This window comes from Eptesicus fuscus, chromosome 22 (genome assembly GCF_027574615.1).
Source record: "Eptesicus fuscus isolate TK198812 chromosome 22, DD_ASM_mEF_20220401, whole genome shotgun sequence".
Taxonomy (NCBI): Eukaryota; Metazoa; Chordata; class Mammalia; order Chiroptera; family Vespertilionidae; genus Eptesicus; species Eptesicus fuscus.
In genome coordinates this window covers 23812287-23824745 of record NC_072494.1, presented here as the reverse complement: position 1 = coordinate 23824745, position 12459 = coordinate 23812287, and the positions used below count along the sequence as shown (strand labels likewise).

Below are 12459 nucleotides of genomic sequence, written 5' to 3'. Positions count from 1 at the left end.
CACCTTAACAAAGGTTGGTTGAAAAAAATAAAAGAAGTTTTCTTGATGCACCAAGCACTCAGGCACTCCCTTTCCTGTGCTTTCACAGTATTGCTCACTCAGTCAAGTATTTATACATTCATTCCACAAACATTAAGTCTACTATATACCAGGAACTATGCAGGGTAGTGAGGGATATGTATACCTAACCAAATAATACAATGTGATAACTGCTACAGTGAAGTTTGTAGAGCATAAAATGGGATTAGGATGAATAGCTAAATATGTTTAGAGAAGTAAAGAAAGGCTTCTGAGAGAAATTAAAACTAAAACTGACTTTTAAAAGGGAGAAACAGGAGTTTGGTAGGCAGACAAAGGGGAGAGAGGGCATTTGAGTGGAGGGAATTTCATGCTCAAAAATAAATAATAAATTACAGTAAGCTATTTGTTCCTCTATTTTAGTCTTTATTACATGGTATTGCAATCTGTTTACTTATTTGTTTACTAGAGGCCCAGTGCAAAAGATTCGTGCACTGTGGGGTGGGGGGGAGAGGGTCCCTCAGCCCAGCCTGCCCCCTCTCACAGTCTGGGAGCCCTCAGGGGATGGCCTCCCTCTGCAGGAGGAAACCAGGCTAATCAGGGGAAGGCGCCACCCCCATTACCCCACTGCTGCTGCCACTGCCGGCCGCCGAAGCTGCCAAGGTGTTTTCATCAACACGGACTCCAATCCCTTCACCACGAAAAAATGACAACTTTCTTTAGGCATTTTTAAGATATCTCTCTCTCTCTCTCTCTCTCTCTCTCTCTCTCTCTATATATATATATATATATATATATATATAAAATAATCCATGGCCTCTTTGAAAACCAGAATTTTACTGTTTTCAATTTTTATAGTGCTTAGCATATAGTAAACACCTTGATACATTTTTGATAACCAAATCAGTATTTTTTAGTCAACAGTTGTTTTTTATAATTATATTAGGTTGGGATTTGATATATATTGCAAGGGATTTAGCTGGTGGTACACCTGAGGTTTTGTTTGTTTGTTTTCTTAAACACAAACACTGTACATACTTTTTGGGGGTATACAATCTCTTCCCGGAGGAAGGTGTTTTCTCCTGCATTCTTATCAAAAAGACCCCAGTCCATCTTCAGATCCCAGATGAGAGTATAGCAGGAACTGATGATACAAAAGACAATCCACAGGTAAAAGAATACCCTGGTGTCTGAGTGATTTTGTTCTGAAGAAAGAAAAGGGAAAGGGAAAATTACTCGATTAAAGTAAATTCTTCATTAAATAAAACTAAAGAATAGATTCTTTATACAGTTCCATAAAGGATGTAAGATTTTAAACAAATCCTCCTAGTAGGATTATTGTCTCACAAAGGTTAAATACAAAAATCTGATTTTCCTGAAGTCCAAAGTAATCATCAAACACTTGTCAGACTCATAAACTTTGTACAAATGTGCATTTGGAATTTTGGAGCCTCTATGTCAAATACATAAAAAATCTAAATAATTGCAATGGAGGTTTTTGATATTACAAAAGATGTTATTTTAATTTTTGCCATCAGGTGGCAGCTTAGAGTCAAAGATGAAATACCACTTAACAAGGAATGCACTGCATTTGCGTGAAAAAGTTTCTTGGATTGTTTTTACTTTATAATAATATTACCTTCATACACTTAGATCTTGTCAATAATTACTGTGATGACAATGAGATAATTTTCTAGATAAAATACCAGAAAGCAACCAACTGATGAGAAATATATCCTTAAGAACATCTATACAAGCAAATTTCAAGCCACAAAGCAAAGCATGATATTTTGCTTCTTACAGAGGTATTTATTGATACAAAGGCCCCATGTTATTTTATGCTGGGAATACCATAAAGTAACTTTTGGCTTTATGCTGAAAATATATAAAATGCACTAAATCAGAATAATAAAAATAATTTGCAAATATAGTTATACAATTTAGTCTTTTTTCTGTCTTAAGTGCTTCATATGTTCTCTAAGAAATTATCTGTTAAGTTCGAGAGTCATCACGATATTATTTGTGTTCTTTAGGTGCAGGATATAGGCATATAACTACTAGTATGGTCCTGAGTCATCAGGGAAAAAAGAGACAAAACATCTAATTCAAAAAGTTTAAATTTTTGGTTAGTTTCCCAAAGGCACAGAAAGTAAATAATGTATAATGCACTATCTACAATCCTTTCTATTAAAGTAAATAAATGTTTATTAGTCCTTTTCAGGTATTAAAGTGTTAAGTACAGTATGATTCAAAGGCACTCTTTGGCCACTTATAATCTAGTAAGTGAAACAACCATTTGTTACTGATGATAAATTTGAGCTCAAAATGAATTATAAACTAAGTACTATGAGAGCATCAAGGAGAACTGGAATGTTTCCAACAGTAGGAAATCAGAGGAAGTAGCATTTGAGTTATTTCTAGAAGGATAAATAAATAGTGCTGCAAAAGTCAGGCCGATGAGGCAAGGCCATTCAAGGCTAAAGGAAGATAATGAAATTGCAAGGTGTGTTTGAGAAGCTGCAAATAATCTAAACCTAGTGTGGATGAAACACAGAAGGCATAGGGATGGGTATGACTTGAAATGAGGCAGGAAAAGATACTTTGTATCTAACGGTGGAATGCCTTTTTGGACCTTAGGATCAGAACTTTATTTTAGAAAAATAACTGTTTGGCAGGTTGCTTGCATCAGAATTAGTTAGTTGGTTAAAAAAACACACACACAGATATCTCAGAGCTCCAGTGTTGTGTAGTCAGTTTGTACCAGCTTATGAGAACCAATTGTTAAATTTTCAAAAACTAAGTTTGGTTGGTAAACACAATCATTATTAAAAATTGAATTACATGAACTTGCAATTAGTTATATTAAAAACAAAGGTAGTAAAAACTCAATAATCGCCACTTCCTAATCATCTTACTAAATTTTGCTATTATTATTTTTAGGTTATATGTTTAGTTTATCTATATGATGAGAATACTATACAATGTTATATATTTTTTCTCAACATTCAATGTTATCATCCTAATAACTTGAAACTGTCTATGGTGGAAGTATTTATACCATGGAAATTAGCAAGCACTGCAGCAAATCAGTGCCGCCTCCATCCACTCCCACCAGAGAACTGCTTTGTTGAATATACACCAGCACACACTATCGGTTTCTCCCGGGAAGTCAGTGGTAGGGAAAAGAAACAAATATTTTTAAAATAGCCCACAAGTGATTCTAGTGAACAGTCAAACTTGGATAAAAAAATATATTTTCAGGTTTAAATTACTTCCACAAAAACTTTTTTTCATCAAAAACAAATTGGGTTGAATATTTATACTACAACATTGTATAATATGAATCATCAACTTAAAGGCCTAACAAAACGGTTTTTGTTTTCTTTTGTTGTTATTTAGTTGGATGTGTTCTGACATACCTGTTTACCTCATTCTATTGACAGCGGGGTGTCTAGCTTAGTAATACAGTTCAATTATTAGCATCATGGTTGCATTTTTTAAAAATCCTGTAACTCATCTACTATGGTTTGCAAAGAATAAAGCAAACTTAGCAACTTAAAATCCATACTCTTCTCATATTTTCAAAACCAGATCAACACAAAGAGATTAAGACAAGGATTTAGCTGTAAATTACACATTATTTGCAACTCTTTTTAAAAATTGAATGCTTACTATGCGCCAAGTGTTTTACAAATAATATCTCATTTACTTTACACAATTTTGTTTGCTAGAAAAAGTAATGAATTGAGAATACAATAAAAGATACATTCATCAAGAAGTGACAAAATGAGCATTTCTCAAATAAGTGTAAGTAATATCAAGTCATATTAATGAAAGCTGATTTTCTTTCCTAATTACTGAAATCACTGAGTTCAAATTATTGTATAAAAGGAGATTATGGGGGAAATGTAAAAGCAATGTGCTAATTTTCTTCAATTTCTCTTAGATTTTTAAATACAAGCCCCATCCTTAGAGTATAATTCTTAAAATGGTACAATGAGTCAAATGCCTCCCTCCTTTCTAAGACTATATTATTTCTATAAAATTTCTATGAAACATACACAAGGACTTATTTTAAAAAAAACAAATATTTTTAACAAAATATTTTGTAGTAAGTAATGTTTTATCTTATGAACCTCTTCAAACAATGATTAACATACACCTGGTCTACATATGCTAGCTACATTTTGGTCTCTTTTTAATTATTACCCTTATTTGATCTTTCCCATCTCCCAAATGAGGAGTGCTTTCCCCCTGAAACCATCTGCCTTCATTGGTATTCAGAATATGTACTGGAAAAATATTATCACTTTAGGCAAGCAATTATATCTAATTCTCTCTTGGCTAACTCTGGTAGCCTACTTTAATGATGTTCAGAATCACAGAAAATCAAGTCATTGCTATTCTACCCCTGAGCTTCTATAACACACCTGCCATGTTAGAAGCATAATTCACACTAAACATATTTATGGTAATGACATCTACTGAATCTAAAACAAATAAAAATAAGGTTCCTCGAGTTTTGTACCCACAGCATCATAGGAAGGATAAAGCAAAATAATTTGCCAGGAAAAGTGCTAAGACAGAAACCAGAAAAATTATACATGAAAGTCACCCTTAACCATACTTCACGGTGGGTATTTTAAAAGTAAAAGCAGTGGCAATGTGTGAAGAAAAAGTGAATAGTATTATTTTCAACCCAACCCTTTCTACTTTGGTAATAGCTTATTAGCTTGTAATTTGAAATTAAATAAGAAAACAAACACCATTTTCAAAGCCCAAAGATATATACGTAAGCTGAGTTATGAATGAGTTTGGCATCTGACAAACCTTAGTTCTATTCTTATTGCCCAAATAATGAAACCACTAAATTATGAAAATAATATGGCTCTCTGAAAATTAATGGATATAGATACTTCCCTGATCTTTAGGTGGTCTTAGTTAATACATATGGTCATATGTATTACCCCTTCTCGGGTGATCATTATATTTATTGTCAGGGCAGGCCAGACAGACATTAAAGATTTGAGATACTTTCAATAATAAGCCAAAAATAAAAACATTTACCCAAATGACTTGTATGTCTTTTAAAAAATAGAATAAAAGTTTCCCTAGAGACTATTTTAAAAATGAGTGCTTCTATTATATGTATAATAAGACTAAAATTTGGAAATTCAGGCATAGCGGCCCATTATTCAAGGTAGAAATAGGGTAACCAACTGGCCATACCCCCAGAGAGGAAGCACTTCAGGACTATGTGTGCTCACTCAAACAATGAAATGACTATTGGCACTGAAGGCGCTGAACTACTGCTGAGGAATCCTTATTAGGGAGCATAGCACCCCTTCCAGAATATTAAACAAGAAGGGATCTAGAAGGGACGTGGGTACTAGAAAACAACAAGCAAACATAAATGAACTCAGCTTTTAAGTCAGCAGAGAATATCTTCTGTTTTTCCCAAGTATTTTTAGAAGTCTAATAGCAAATGCTTGTTAGCATATTCTACCAATAAAATTTAAAGTAAAATATGAAGTATTTTTAAAAGTTTTTTTCTTCTTTATATTTGGAGAACAACAAAGAGTAAAATATACTAAGAATGTATGAATACTTTAGAATATTAGAAACTGTAAATGAAAAACAGAAAATCTAATGAAGCACTTTCTCCCCATCAACGGGGTAGGAAAGACAACACAATGGCCTTTTCTATTATTGTACCTCCCACAGGCTTTTCCTTCAAAGCCAAAAACCTCAAGGAAACACAAAACCATTTAAAACACTTTCCTGTCTCTTCCAATCCCAAATCCAACAAAAACTTGTAGTTGGCATCAAATTTAGGCTTGTAATATAATGTGAATTCTTAAAATATGGAGATTGGTTGCTAGCTAAATCTTTGCTTAGCTAAGCCTTTGCTTCTAAAAATCAATGATGGAAAATATACTGAAATGTTTAAAATGTGTTTCCTTCTTACTGCAACAAGTGAAGGCTACCTGCAATATTATCATAAACAGACTCCCTAAAATGGGCCTAAACCACCTTCCTCACGTTTTAAAAAATTATTCTAGGTACAGAATTCATTCTTGTGCCTCTGCTTTTACAAATTATGCAGATAAACTAAGACATATCTTTTTTTGTTGTTGCTGTTGTCAATCCTCACCTAAGGATATTTTTCAATTGATTTTTAGAGAGAGTGGAAAGGAGGGGGAGAGATAGAGAAAGAAAAAGATCGATGTGAGAGAGACACATTGATTGGTTGCCTCCCACATGTGCCCCAACTGGGGCTGGGGATCGACCTGCAACTTTATGTGCCCTTGACCGGAATCAAACCCACGACCTATCCACTGAGCCAAACTGGCTAGGGCAAACTAAGACATGTCTTTGAAAAATATCTTGAGATCAACCAAAGGACTTGTATGCATGCATATAAGCCTAACCAATGGACACAAACAACAGGGGGGTGAGGGCATGAGTGGGGGGATTGAGAGGGTAATGGGGGGATAAGAACACATATGTAATACCTTAATCAATAAAGAAATTAAATATCCATGGGGGAAAAATAAAGTCTTTGGCCTACACAACTTAAAAAAAAAAGAAAAAAATAATATCTTGAAAATTCCCCGATGTTGTTACTATGGTACTTCTTGTAGGCTAGTTCTCTGAAAAGACTCAGAGTTTGAACAAGGTTACTTCACCATCTTCTACCCTTCCCTCATCATAAAACTTATCCTTTGCAATAATAGCACATACACAACAGAAAAAGATCTACCTCATTAACCATACAGATTCTATTCTTTTGGCCCAATAATTTTTTCCAAAGTTTATGTTTTCTGGTGCCTTTTCTCTTAGAATACTGCCCAAGAAAACAACAGAAATCAAATGCTACTTTTGATTACTCAATGTTAAATTTTCTGTCATTGGTCCCTCTGAGTTACCTTTTCAAATTTTTCCCCTCTGTTTTAGGTTTTTTTGGGGTGGAAAAAAAAAAGAAGTGATATAAATATTTAATATGTAGCAACTACAAAAAGTGTTTTTCTTTAAATTTAGGGGTATGATTAAGATATATAACCAATGGCCTGTCTAAAAAATGCTTGTGTTTTAAAAAATTTGACTGGGGAACGTGAGTCAAGTTCAGTGAGTAAACATGTGTAACTAGTATAAAAAGCCAAATACATTCCTAATTGATACTTGCCCTATACAAGCCCCCCACCCAAGGTGATCATAAGGGTTTCTTTTAGAAAGACTTACACATATGCCAGCTCTATACAGCAAAGATAACTGTATTTCATTTAATTATAAATTCCAATTATGTAGCAAGTTAAGAGTACATAAAGTGATTTCAAGTGAATTACCACCCTTATTTAATCCTTACAAATGGTTAAGTGAACCAAAAAGACATTATTATTTACACTTTAAAGGTATGGCTTTGGGGAGAGAAAAAAAAAAAACCAGCCCTAGGCCAAAGATGAACAGAAATACTTCTAACACTCACAAATTACATGGCCTTGGGCAAAACACATAATGGGATAACTGGAATCCTCCTTAATTCAATATAAACAATAGGATATAGCTTGACCTCTGGGAAGTTAGCTCTATACTTCCCACAATAGGATATAGCTTGACCTCTGGGAAGTTAGCTCTATACTTCCCATCCTGAGGCCTAAAGGCTGGGTTAGGGACTTGTGTTGTATTGTAGGCTGTTCTGGTACATTGCTTATCTCTTTACCCTTTATTTTAATGTCTTTCAAAATATTATTATCATGGTAAAAAAAACATGAGCATAAAATTTACCATCTTAACCATTTCTAAGGTGTGTAGTTCAGAAGTTTTACGTACAATCACATTGTTATGAAACCAACTTATCCTTTTTCACTTGATTATTTCTCCTACTAAATTATAAATTCTTAAGGGCAAGAATTTGTTTTGTTTGTAGCTCTATTTTTAGTACCTAGCACAACCTGACTCAGAATATTCTCAATAATATTAAATGGTGCTTGCTTAATCTCTCTCTCTGTGCACCACCTACCCATCCAACTTAGAACTGAGAAGTGAGATGTTTACACAGGAGTATATCTAAATATGTTCATTTTAAGTCAGAACTTTTTCTGATTAGTGCCAACTGGTTTTCTAATTAGGGCAGTAGTATATGGCACATATTCTCTATAAATCTGATGAGTATAACCTGCAATTCCAAGGCTTGTTTTCAAAAATACATTTAAAAGCAATTAAAAAATACTGCATGGACAAACATTACTGAAATTAATAATATTTTTATTTTCCTAATTGTGCTTGAGTATGTTTGGCTAAACAGGGAGCCTCTAAAATTAAGTATCATATGATTGATCCTACTCAAACTTTTTGGTATACTGTCCAGAAACAGAAAGTGAATGACTCTAGTGACTAGTTAGCAAATCCTTTTTTATTCAGTTTATGTTCAATGCCTTACTTTATTCAGTTTATTTTCAACAAAAAAATCTTTGAGAGATCACTAAAAATAATTATTGATGATATACTACTATGCAATTTTTTTGGTCACAAAACTCAAGATTTGTTCAAAAACACTGAGTGACACTGCAACAACAAACCTTTCATTCTCATGTGTATACCTATGTTAAAGTTTCTCAGAGTTTACTTATATAAAAACTGAAAAATGCAATAGTAATAAGTAATATAAATTTCTTTCATAAAGAGATTTTATGTGTAACAATTATTAAAATTTGTAATACATTTATAATGTTATTTTGATCAACTATAGATAATAATCAGGGCAATGAAAATTATAACAGGAAGAAAAAATTTAATTTCTATATTCATGTCAGCCAAAATTCATTAAAACATAAAAATATATTACATTAAAGTAAAGTTTAGTGGGAAACAGATGTAAAATTTCTAACTATTTAAATAGCTGCTTCATTTAAAAAAGAAGTCATGGTAAGTGTTATGCTTCTATATTTAAATTACTTGGATACATTTAATAGAAACATTTAGCAGTTTTAAAAGTACACTGGAAACTACATTTTTTGTTATTATTTAAACTTAAGATAAAAAATTTCAGGTGTGAACTTAAAAATACCCAAGAAGTAATATACTTTAAATAATATTTAAAATAATAAAATAAAATTATAGTTTAAAAAATTATTTGAAGGGATACATGAGCAAAAAAAGCCTGAAGACCATAATACTATGCAAACTACTGTTTCTAGCCTTAGGTTTTTAGATTTAGAGTGTTTGCAGATTTAAGGAATTCAGCTTTTCAGTTTCTTATTAAATTGATGGTATCAGTACTATTTTTATCCGGAATGGGAGAAAAGTAAACAGTTCTTAAGTCATACAGTCCTACTTATCAAATTAGTTGTCTGATTTACAAATTCTCTAGTAATAACCTCTAGTAAAAACTAAATCATGATGCATGCCTGAACTGAGTAATAGCATTCCTCATCAAGAGTTAAAATTATAAGAGTATTGAAAAGGTGTTTCTATCATTGAGGTAATTAAATTCTCATCTAACAAGAGAGCCTACATAGTAGTAAACATTATTGGCTGCATTACCAATATAGTACTGTAATCACAGAATCTACTGCAAAAACCTGCAAGTATGTAACCCGGCTGGTGTGGCTCAGTGGTTGAGTGTTGGCCCATAAACCAGGAGATCACCGGTTCGATTCCCGGTTCAGGCACATGCCCGGGTTGCAGGCTCGATTCCCAGTAGGGGGCGTGCAGGAGGCAGCCAATGGAATCAAAGTTTCTATCTCTCAATCCCTCTCCCTTCCTTTCTCTGAAATCAATAAAAATATATATTTTTTAAAAAAAATTTTTTTAGTGAAACTATGTCATAAAGTGTTCTAGGGACCAAATTGCAAGCCTTACAAAAACAAACAAACAAACAAAAAAAACACCACCCTAATCTTTCATGACCATTAGACACACTTTAGATAAGTAGCAATTCTAAAACACTAAGACTCCTAAAATATAGTGTCTCAAAAGAAATCACTGAAAAAATTTTACAAAAAAAATTTATCAAACTATTTAAAAAGAATGGTAATAATTTTAATTAGTAACATTTCTTTACCATCAATTGATGAGAGAATGCAGGATCTAAGGTATGGGCTGATACTTATTTAAATAGACAAAGGAAGAATACATTTTAGTAAAAGGAAGCAAGATCTTTGATAGATTGTTCTTCAAAAAAAGGTTAAAAATTCAAAAGCTGTGACTGCATGTGGCTCAGAACTAAAAGCTTTTTTCTCCTCCCAATAGAAGAGCAGTCTCAAGTAATTTAACTGGTTGCCATGGAGATAAGAAACTAGAGAGATCAGAGAACTCAATTTGCAGTTAAATGGGCTGGAAACACTCCTTACAACTTGGTGAAGGAAAGTGATTAAAAATATACATGATTGCCAGAGGGACTCTTTTCCACCTAGCATTTCCCAACCTCATTAATGAACAAGTCTAAAAAAACAAATGAAAACCAAAGGTGTTCATATAGATTGAACCCATTAAACATAATTCAGGATTTCAAATGTTATCACAAATCCTTCTATTCCAGATGACTTTGATTCTTTTTAATGGTATTTGTTAGTAAATATTGGAATAAGACTAAAATTATGTTCAAGAACAAACTCGTATAGCTGAGGGGACTAGAATTTCAGTGTAAAAAAACACGACAACTGGAAAAGCATGCAGAATAAGGAACAGATTCAAGTAGTAAAAATAAGGGTTTTAAAAATCTCTTTAGAGTCAATCATAGAATACCTTTGTGAGTGATGTAAAGGGCTGCAAATGTCACCATGAAGAAAGTTGTAGAGTATTTCCCAGCATTAACTAAATGAGGAAAGGCCCTTTTTGTGTCTCGGTATCGGCGTAGGCACTGGATGAAGCGAAGCCAAGCAGGAATGCACTGAACAATGGCCCGAACACCATATGTATATTTGTGGCAAATTTCTAGTTCTGTGAAGATTTCAAAGAAGAAAAGATTACAATTTAAGAAAATAACTTGTTCACATCATTTAGTCATATACTATAACCACTAGCAAGTCCATGAAAGCAAAGAGCCCGGGTTTCAGAACCACTTTCTTCTTTGTAACTATTTTAGTCTCAAACTTTTTAGTGGTAAGGAAGCCTAGGAGAGAAGGTAAAATACTTAGGAAGAACCTAGTGGGAAAACCTGCCCTCACAGGTTTCTATCTCTTCTGGAATCACTTTCTTTGGGAGTGTGGTAAAACCATAATAAAATTAGAAGTTGAGTACATTAGTCAAAGAGAAAAAAAATTAGTTAGCTCTGTATCTCAAACACTGGGAAAACATACAAATATCACTGATGACACCAGTCAATTTCATGAATTCCAAACTATCCTATCTAATCAAAGGGTAATATGCAAATTAACGGTCACTCCATCACAAAGATGGTGGCACCCATAGCCACAAAATGGTGGTGCCCAGTCCTCTCAGCCCCGCTGGAGTCCCCCAGTCCCGGGGGGGCAGCTGCTGAGAGCGGGCAGTGTGAGCGGCCTAGTGGAATGCTTCCTTTGTCGCTGTAGCGACGAGGCAAGCGTTCCACCCCAGCTGTGGAGGGCCTCTGGGCAGCGGGCACGGAGCGGCAGGGGGTGGGGGGGGGAATGCTTGTGTCGTCACCCCAGCGACGAGGCAAGCGTTCCACGCCCGGCTGTGGATGGGCCTCTGGGCCGCAGAGAGCCTCTGGGCAGTGGGCGCAGAGCGGCCAGTCCCTGCAGAGAACTACTGGTGCACAGATTCGTGTGTAGGGCTACTAGTCCTAATATATAAAAAGCCAGGGGCCGTCATGACCTAAATGACCAGACAGATGACCGAACAGCAAGTTGCATGGGGCAACCAGGCTGGCAGGGGGGTTAGTGAGGGACGACCAAATGACTGAACAGCAGGCTGCATGGGGCAACCAGGCTGGCAGGGGGGCAGCTGGGGGGGGCGGGGGGGGGGAGGGGCAGTTGGGGGTGGGGGCAACCAGGCTGGCAGGGGAGCAATAAGGGGTGACCAGGCTGGCGGGGGGGAAGGGGCAGTTGGGGGCGACCAGGCCAGCAGAGGGACTTGTTCAAAAACACTGAGTGACACTACAACAACAAAACTCCCCAGGCCGGCAAGGGGAGCAGTAAGAGGCGACCACACCGGTGGGGGGGCATTTAGGGGCAACCAGGCTGGTGTGGGGGGGGAGGAGTTGGGGGCGACCAGGCTGGCAGAGGGGGCAGTTAGGGGCGATCAGGTCGGCAGGCAGAGATAGTTAAGGGTGATGAGGCTGGCAGGGGGGGCAGTTAGGGGAATTCAGGCAGGCAGACAGGTGAGCAGTTAGGAGCCAGTGGTCCCAGATTGTGAGAGGGATGTCTGACTGCTGGTTTAGGCCCTAAACTGGCAGTTGGACATCCCCGAGGCGTCCCAGATTGGAGAGGGTGCAGGCTGAGCTGAGGGGACTCCCCTACC

General features: G+C 35.7%; 1 protein-coding gene across 2 annotated transcripts in view; it reads right to left on the bottom strand.

Annotated features, from left to right (window-relative positions):
• Positions 1-12459, bottom strand: part of XPR1 (xenotropic and polytropic retrovirus receptor 1) — a 105089-nt gene that overhangs the window by 11204 nt on the left and 81426 nt on the right. For both annotated transcript variants that reach the window (XM_008145911.3, XM_028152124.2), the window contains exons 11-12: positions 10765-10959; positions 1057-1223 (exon numbers count right to left, since the gene is read on the bottom strand). In XM_008145911.3, the coding sequence (XP_008144133.1) occupies positions 1057-1223; positions 10765-10959 (362 nt within the window). The remainder of the gene's footprint in view (positions 1-1056; positions 1224-10764; positions 10960-12459) is intronic.